This window comes from Mytilus edulis, chromosome 2 (genome assembly GCF_963676685.1).
Source record: "Mytilus edulis chromosome 2, xbMytEdul2.2, whole genome shotgun sequence".
Lineage (NCBI taxonomy): Eukaryota > Metazoa > Mollusca > Bivalvia > Mytilida > Mytilidae > Mytilus > Mytilus edulis.
Window position 1 is genome coordinate 38,155,824 of NC_092345.1, and position 9,732 is coordinate 38,165,555.

Consider the following 9,732-nt stretch of genomic DNA (forward strand, 5'->3'; position numbering starts at 1 on the left):
GCATCAGACACATGTATCTTGATTCTAGTATAAGCCTCTTCATGTTAACATTGGGCTAAACTTGAAACACCATCATGTGGTGGATAACACAGAACATCCTGAGCACTTGTTGCTACAACTATCTTTTCCTCAAAATCTATTGAGCAATCTCATTTTTTATGTCATTAAAATGTCGAGAAGCAATCTGCCTTTTGTTGTTTTGTAATAACTGTGTACTTTTAAAACTGGATATTCTCACATACTGATCATAATGTTGAACCATTTTGACAGACAGTTTTATTTTGTCGTAAATTTGTTTGTGTAATTAATTAAATTAGAATATGTATTGACCTTTCACATGTCTTCTCGATTAAATGTCTTTCACGATCCGTTACCAGAACTTTCACGATCGTCTCTCAATACTTGACCGCCGTTAGATATTCTTTCACGATCATTTTTCTCGTTAAACCGAATGACACCCGTGGTTAATGTAAATGTTTAAATCATGTAACATGTTTAACCCAAATAAGATAGACGACAGATGCATCTACTGTGTTTAAACGACATTAACTAAATACTAAAATGTTTTGTGTTAGCAATTCAGTTTTCAAGTTCGATCCTCTGGAGGACTTTGTTGTAGCAGAGACGACTCGACATTTATTTACGTTTATATACTTTATATACTGAGATAACCCAAATCACATGTAAAAATTTACAAGCTAGTGTACATAAAGGCAACATTAGTATACCGCTGTTCAATAGTCATACGTCGATTAAGCGAACCCGGGTCACTAACAAAAGCAAGGCGAAACACATCAACTATAACAGGAAAAGAGATCCAAAACCAAAAGTAGACAAAAAAGACTATAGAACCACTAGACAACAAAATAAGTTTCAATAAACGGAGCACAAAACAGAAAAATATATATAGAAAAACAAAATTATCTATTTCTTTATATATTGAATTTGATTTAAAAGGGAAACCCAGGTGTATTGTGAACACATGCATAACAAAAGCATGTTAGCATTTTAGGGGGAAAATATCAACATTTTTAATATATTAAATAAATCATTTTATTGTCTTACATTGGACAATATTAAATTAACAATTCTAAAGATCGCTACTAAGAGAATAGAGCAGACCCTTCTAAATTATCATCAAAGAGTCTTTATTTCTCTTTAACTAAGTTTTATACCTCTGTTGACCAAGAAAATTATTTACTTAAATTGTATTTCATTTAACCGAAACTAGCCAATGACAATCGCGGTATCGGACATCATTTAATAATATAATTAACATACATAAATATGCAAGACAAAATCAAAAAAGAAAAACTTAATGATAATTAACAAACGCCTCTCGTGCTAACATGAACATGATTTTTAGAAATGAATTTATTTGCAAAAGCCTGCCAAAATTAAGTTTACCGTTGAATACATCAATATAAATAAATGTAGGCTTGCAAAAACAAATCTTGTTACATCTGTTATTCACTAGGAATTCATATTCTAATATTCATAAATAAGACTGCAAATACTCAATCACGGAAAACAATACAAACAACCAAAACTAAACTTTTTTTGGTGATAAAACAGTATTCCTTTAGGTAACGATGTCAGTATACAATATCAATGTCATTGAAAGGGAGAGGGAAAGTATGTGAAGTCAAAGACAGGAAACACATGTTAAGTTTACAGACAGAATAAACATTAATTGACGTAACAAGAAAGTAACAAGGTAGTAATTAATTAATTACGTTGAAAATTAATTTCACATGTTTAAATTTATGATTAAATAAAATAAAAATAGACACGGACACGTGCTACTCAACACGTGGTTTGGGTGCAGAAATGTATGTTCTTGTTACAATAATAAATGGAGAACAAGTCTATTTATAAAGTCATCATGGTCATGTACATATAATTACATTTAAAACAACAATTCATCAACTTCAAGGACATCTCCATAAAGTCTATATATGTCCTGCCTTAGAATTACCAATTAAGAACGAGAATTCGCAGTTTTTTTTTCTCTCTCACTAATATGAACCGGTCATGTGTCCAAAACGAAAAATTTCCCTTGTTTATGCAAAGATTAAAATGCAAAAGTTTGTTTTATAAAGTTTCAGCAATGAAAGTTTTGTTTATGCATCCCTTTAATATACGTTTATTGCTGATGACTATATAACTGCCTCTAACGATACGTCACGAAACGTACAATACTGGAGATTTTGTTGTCTTCGACATCCCCAATTGGGTAAAAAAAAATGAATCTCCCAATATCTCTCGAGTCGAAATTCAGTTTAAAATGTTTGTTGCAAATACTAACGATAAGGGAGTGTGTTTTATAATGTCGCCGTTGACTTCATTGTTGCAGCTGATTAAATTCATCAACAGTCAGTGCAATTTAAATTTGATCATTTCAATTACCTTTTCAGTGTGGAGAGAAAAGGATGAAGTCCCAAAAACGCCAAACACACAACTTCCGGTAATATAAAAACATTTATTTTTGTAATGAATGATATGATCTGTCCAGAACTACCGGTATTATGTTCAGAAATGATAGAGCCATTGAGAGATGAATCTAGTTTGGCTATTCTTGCTACTTTTTCAAGTTGTTGTATAGATGACGATGAGTTGGTTAGATTCTTTTAACACGTTGTTTTTGTTTTGGTGTAATTTTAAAGTATCTATCTCATTTTGTTTGTTGTTGTTTATCTTTCGTTAACTGGTCAGCCATTTTGTATTTAGAAAACACTCATTCAAAACTGCTCTGGAAAGTCTTTGCATAAATCATTATGCGATCAATAAATGTTCATTTTTTTCTAAAGCAACTTTACACGAAATGTTTTGATATGGGATATAGATTCAGAAACTCTGTTATAAAAGGTGACCTGCTGCAGGAAAAAAAGGTCCCTATTCATTATACCCACATTTTCCAGAAGCAAACAAAATTTTCCGACTCTCATCGTAACCGACTGCTATTATATGACCTACCTACTGTATTTATTCTTGTCCTGAATATGCATGAAATATTTGCAGTAGGACGTTAAGCAAACAACAATCAATCAGTCAATCCTGTACGATTTGAATGTTTGTACTACATTTTTCAGCATTTGTAAAAATTTAAATTTCTTAATATTCATATGCTGTTTATTTACTTTAGTCTGGTGAGTCAACATGGCAATTATAAAATGGTAAGTTTAAATTGTTTCGACTATTTATTGAAGTTTTACGTTATTCTACAAAAAGTTTGAGAAATAATTTTAAGATTCTGTTTACAGTAAATATGCCAACTGCAGTATACGTCAAATTTTGTGTTTAGTTTGTATAATTTATTTATATTTATTTCTTCAAGTACATGTCGTGACAACATAGTATACAATAACGCTTGTTTAATTGTTTTTAAATTCTAATTTTTAATGTAATTATGTATAATTTGCAACCATAGCACATCTTCTTTTTTTATATGTCCAAAGAAATGTCACTTTCATCCGGTATCATTATTTCTCAAATTAAAAAAAAAACTCCTTTTCAAGACTAGTATAAATTGCTTTTGCAGTTTTATTTTATTTTAGATATCAGTAAATTAATGGCAACTGTGGTACAATGAACGTATATTTTATATTGTTTCTGGGAGTTTTTGCTTTTATTGAGGTATTTTTAGTTATGATAATTCAAAATTAATGATATTAAGGAAACATAAAAACATATATTAGGATGCAAAAGAAATAAAACAATACATTTTTTTTTCAAAAAATGTCAAATTTTGTTTTGATTTACAGAAGTGTTGCTTTTCAAAACTAATTAATTGTATGCAATTAAAATGTGACTAAAATGTTTTAATACAATTTCTGTCAATACAAAATCAGCATTAATTTAAATCACTAAAACAAACGTTGTATATTCTACGGTAAGATATAGTTCTTATTTAAAATGAAATAGGTTCAACTGCTTTTATTAATGACTACCAGTATCCACTGCGTAAGTACATGTAAGATAGATATTTTTTAATGATTTACTTTTCCTGTTGGAAATTTATTATGTATTAACAGACTTCAGCGTCAGGGTTGAGTATTATGATACAGAATTTTTAACACATCTGAAAATAGTAATGTAGCTGTCTGAAATTGGTGCAAACTTGAATGATATGAGGAAAACACTATACTACGATATTGACAAGTACATACATAGTATTTAAAAAGATATCGCGGCTCTTATGATTAAGGTGACACATTTTAAATTTTGTACATGCGTTATGATTGATCTATATATGCTTTCGATAAACCTAAGATCATTCATAGTTTTTGGTGGAGTTCATGTTGCTCAGTTTTTAGGAGTTTAGTGTGATGTCCATTTTTACTAAACTAATACTTTTGCCTCCGGGTGCGGGATTTTCAAGCTGCGTCGAAGACCCATCGGTTGCCTTCGACTATTACTACACTCCGGTCGGGTTGCTGCCTCTTTGACACATTCTCAATTGTATTTGGTTTTCTATGTTGTGTACTGTATACTGTTATTTTTGTAGCCATGGTAAATACATGTACCTTGCAACGTCCAATCTGTATTTTTTGTAGATGCAATTTTTCTTTGTTTTGATTTGACATGCTGAGCCATTTTCAACTAATTTGTATTATTTGTTCTTATTTTGTGTTGTGTAACACCACTGTCCCATGTTAAAAGCAGGATTGAGCGTTCACAAACATGTTTAACCCTGTTACATTCTGAATGTTCCTGACCCAAGTCAGGAACCTGTAGTTCAGTGGTTGTCGTTGGACTTCTTTTATTTCAGTTTGTAAATTGTTTTGTTTTAAATAACGCCGATAGTTTTTCTCAATTGGATTGTTTCATATTTTTCGTGACGGAGCTTTTATATTTGTCTCATTATGAATCATAAATGTACCACATCTTATTTTCATAATCAGTCAATTTAGTCACAAATGTGATTAAATATGACTTTTATAATTTCTGTCAATTTTTATTATGAGATATATGTTGTGCTTTGAACGTATTAATATTGAATAAGCCTGCACCTATTTATAACTGAAATAACATGTTGTTATAGTTGGATTTGTATCATCCTCATCCTCATTCTGATCATAAGAACCTCCGTGAAGGTGACCGGGGTATAGAAATATGTGCACTCGTGTTTTTAATTCAAACCGTAAGTAAAATGTCCCTTAAGCTATGCGAGATGTTCAGTTCGTAATCAGGGCCGTTCAGAATTGGGAAGGTAAATATGATGTCTCTTGTAGAGTAAATGCCATGATTTTCATAACCTATGCCACAGTTCTTTAAGGGATTTGTTGGGAGCAATCACAATACTATATGTATGTCCCTTTCTAAAATATCCCAATTTTCCTGTGGCAGTCTACATTTTCCCCGACCTTCATTCCTGACGGCCTCTTTTTAGGACCTACCGTTTATTATTTGTGTTAATTTGTTCTCCTCTGGACGAAAACGCATGGAGTATTTGACACTGGATGTTAAGAAACAATCATCATCATTAGAAGCATATTGACTATGATTTTCATTTTTGTCATTAGGTGAACTGTAAAAGCCGTAAAAGTAAAAGTCTAGGAACTTGTCCTAAATTGGACGTTAGTACAGCATGTGTCGTCGATTATAAATTCAATTGTTTGTTCCAAAAACAATGTCCATCAGGTAAGTTTTTCGTTTAATTTATACATGTCTGAACATATTACATTGCCAAAAGAGACAATCAGAACGCAATTAATGACAAGGTTATTGTAACGATACAGATACAGGAATATTAAACCAGTTTTATAACTACTCATTCAAAATTCCACAAATCTTTATCATAAAGAAAAATATTATAGAAAGGATCAATTAACACAGACACCCCAAAAAGCAATTGACCCAATGGTATCAGTAACATCCAAACAAAACGTGGTTATGTGGGCGGGCCAATAAATATATGGGAAAAAATTATAGAATCAAACTTCATTTTAAACAATATAGTAATACAATTATAAATACTTAGCTGCCGCAACATTAAATTAGTGAAGGATTGTTGTAAGCAGTTCTAAATGTTATTATATAAATAAGGGCGAAATAGCCCATAGAGTTTTTTAATATTGCATAAATAAATTAATTGATGGGAATTCATGGACGTTGAATGTCATGTTATTTTTTAATAGCCACCATAATTTATTATAATTCACTTATGAAATATCTGAAAAAGAAATAATATTTCTTGACCTTAAAATATACAAGGGTTCACGATTTCAGTGTAATAAAATATTAGATACGAAAATTTATTTCAAGCCTACACATACATGCCTATATCTCCATAGGGGAAGCTGCCATAATCCACACGTGTTTTCAGGTTTCATCAAAGGAGAGGTCATTCGTTATATTAGAAATTCTAACAATAATAACGATTTACAACATGCACTCTCACAGTTTTAATTGAACTTGATGGCAAGAGGTTATCAAGAAGCTAAGATAAGGCAATCTATAAATGAAGCATTACAAATTGATAGAAAAGATTTATTGAATAAATCAGTACGTGGAAATGCAAATGATGTTCCACTGGGTTTAACAACAAAATATAATCCTTGTATAAGGAGGATTAAAAAGGCGATACTTAAACACTGGCACCTTTTGAATCATGATACGGATTGCAGAGAGATTTTTTAAGAACAAGCCAATATTAGCATATAAAAGACATAAGAATTTAGCAGATCTGCTAACTTCCACTAAAATAAGAAATTAACCCATTTATTGGAAATCCCTGAAGAGGCAGGCCAATAAATATATAGAATCAAACTTTATTTTAAACATTATAGTAATACAATTATATATACTTAGCCGCCGAAACATTAAATTAGTGTAGAATTGATGTAAGCAGTTCTAAATTTTATTATATAAATAAGGGCGAATAGCCCATAGAGTATTTTTACTCTTGCATAAATAAATATTCATTATACTACTTGATGGGTATTCGTGGATGTTGAATGTCATGTTATCTTTTAACAAATAATAATAAGATTAAAACAAGTAACAAGTATATATTAATGAAATAACAATGTTATAGTACCGGTGATGTAATAGTACGTTTTTCTTAATTTATCGTGCGTTCCACATTGTGAAAGGGTATGACCAAGTCTTGTGTCGATATTTGGTTTATTGGCTATATTCTTTGTGCGGTATTGCTTTTGCGTAGATAAATACAAGTTCAATTAACCTAAATGCATTCCAATTTAACATAAACTGAGTTTATGTATGTAAAGCGTGTACATAAACATTATCATCACTACAATAGATAATAACATTGTATTAAATGTCCGGAAAATAAATATTTCTCAAATAATAATCGCATTGCTATAACCGTGATAACAACTTATCTCACCATTAGAAACATCAGCATTTAATGTTGTCTTACTTCAATACATTTCTATATATAAGAAATACTGTATCGAGATTTTTTTTCGTAATTTGCAAGCTCAAAGTTTTTTATATTCTGACATAAATGTTTACCGTCATCATTTTAATTCTAGAGACACAAGACTACTGTTTAGTAACACTAGTCTGCCGAACATAATTATAAGCCTGGTATCTATGACACATTTTTATGATTATATTTTCAAATAATGCTTAAAACTGAAAATCAATTTTGTATAATCACTACAACATAAAAAGTGAATAAGTATATACATATAATGTTCAACATATTTTTTAGGATATCGATGTTGTACCTATGGTTGCAATAGACGATGTGCAGCAGTCACAGTCAATAAAAAACACTTAGGTATGTTTCTTGTAAACCAACTTATCATAGCTGACTATGCGGTCAGGTTTTATTACTTATTGATAAAAGCGGTATGGTTACATATAGTTGTTAATTTCCGTGTCATTTGGTCCCTGGTGGTGAGTTGTCTTATTGGCATTAATACCAAGTATTCTTATCATGTATTAGATGGTGCTGAATTTTGCCATTCTATTCATTATACAACAACAGTTTTATCATTACAATATTTTTTTGTTTTATTTAACAGTTTTGAATATTTCAGTTTTTATTGAAGCACAAATTAAGCAAAATTGTCCCTTTTCAAGTATATAAGCCCATAATCTGCAACAGAATTACCACACTTTGCACACTTACATATGCTAATCATATGTGAGAAAATGTTCTTTGGATTGTTTAATTATTTTGAATCTGTATAAAAATGACAAATCGATTGTTGTTTTATGGCAATACACAAATGAAAAATAAAATGTTTCCACACAAGTCAATGGTTAATTGAAGTTTTTCTACTTACGTCTAAGATATAGTTTCTCTTAACTAAAATGTTGATATATGATGTTGATTCACATTTTCATCTTATACAACACCAATAATTCAGTACTCTAAAAAGTTCTCCCGCTCTATATTATAACTAGATCATAGTAATCAGATTCAATGAATTATAAGTCATGGTTGTAAATCGGTTGTTACCGATTTTGAAAATCATAAATCAGATGATAGATCTGTCAAAAGAAATTTAGAAAGTTGTAAAAGAGGGACGGAAGATACCACAGGGACACTCAACCTCATACATCGCAAATAAACTGACAACGCAATGGCTAAGGAAAAAAGGACAAACATACAAATAATAGTACACACGACACATCATTAAAATCTAAAGACTAAGCAACAACATCACCATCAACACTGGGGGCAGAAGGGTAAGCTGATTCTGCTCCACGTGTGGCACTCGTCGTGTTGTAAAGAGTATTTGATAGCTTCAGTCAGCGAAAAAGCCACGGAGATATTCATAACTGTAGTCTTTTATGAATGCAGCAAAACTAAGACTATGTCTACCTTAGCTGTATTTGGAAAAAAAATTATGGTTCTCAATGCTCTTCCAACTCCGTATATTTTTTGACCTTTTTAATCTTTTTTGGATTCGAGCGTCACTGATGAGTCTTTTGCACTCGAAACGCTCGTCTGACGTAAATACAAAATTTAATCCTGGTTTATATGATGAGTATATTGATACAGAGAAGACATATCTTATTTCATGATAAAGATTGAATTTGAAGTTCATACTTTTCAGTTTGTAAAGGTGTAAATTTAGGCTAAAGTTTGCCTTCGTTTATTTTACAGGGTCTTGTCGTAATAGTTCTGGTAAAAAGGGAAAAAGATGTAAAAAGGACAAAAGTTGCAGAAGACATGAAAAGTGTTGCAATAAAAGATGCCGAAGAGTCAGGAAAAAAATTGCTCCAGTTCGTTATCCTAACAAAAAATAGCTCGAGTAGTTTTTTCTTTTCTTTTTTGATGAAACTAATATCAATTAATAGGTAACACCATTGTAAATTATACGTCTTAGTATCATTTAAAATTTTGTACCAGGTAACAACTGTTGTCATTTGTGAAATAAAAATGATTCACTTACATAACCAAACTTTACTACAACAAATAATATCTTCAAATTTTAAACACGTGATGCAGAATTTTAATATTGCCGACTCTTCATTGCATCTGTAGTAGTTCTTTATTTATATATAACATGTATAAGCCGGCTGGTCATGTTATAACTGACTTCCCTGCAACATGTGTTATCGAAAACTCCGAAATATCATGAGCCTAAATCCATCAATTGGTCCTTCGAGTGCACCGGGTAACCTCATTCTAAGTTATTAACATCAATTCTAAAAACAATCAAAGCCAGGCTTTAAAGTTGTTGTGAAATGACCTTCTCTAGGGGCTGTTTGAATCAGGTAATATTTGTATGGATACTTTAGTTT

The 9,732-nt window shown here is 30.9% G+C and overlaps 1 protein-coding gene across 1 annotated transcript; it reads left to right on the plus strand.

Moving 5' to 3' along the window:
- Nucleotides 1–3,512: 3,512 nt before the first annotated feature.
- Nucleotides 3,513–9,389, plus strand: LOC139512126 (perlwapin-like protein). Its single transcript, XM_071299520.1, has 4 exons — nt 3,513–3,636; nt 5,526–5,643; nt 7,685–7,753; nt 9,092–9,389. The coding sequence occupies exons 1-4, from the start codon at nt 3,589–3,591 to the stop codon at nt 9,232–9,234; spliced, it is 378 nt and encodes a 125-aa protein (XP_071155621.1). The 5' UTR covers nt 3,513–3,588; the 3' UTR covers nt 9,235–9,389.
- Nucleotides 9,390–9,732: the final 343 nt, after the last annotated feature.

Excerpts from the sequence above, each read along its gene's own strand:
- LOC139512126 (XM_071299520.1), top strand. The coding sequence starts at position 3,589 with ATGAACGTATATTTTATATTGTTTCTGGGAGTTTTTGCTTTTATTGAG. Across the intron at positions 3,637-5,525 it reads GAGTTTTTGCTTTTATTGAG|GTGAACTGTAAAAGCCGTAA; the intron begins GTATTTTTAGTT and ends TTTTGTCATTAG. Across the intron at positions 5,644-7,684 it reads CCAAAAACAATGTCCATCAG|GATATCGATGTTGTACCTAT; the intron begins GTAAGTTTTTCG and ends CATATTTTTTAG.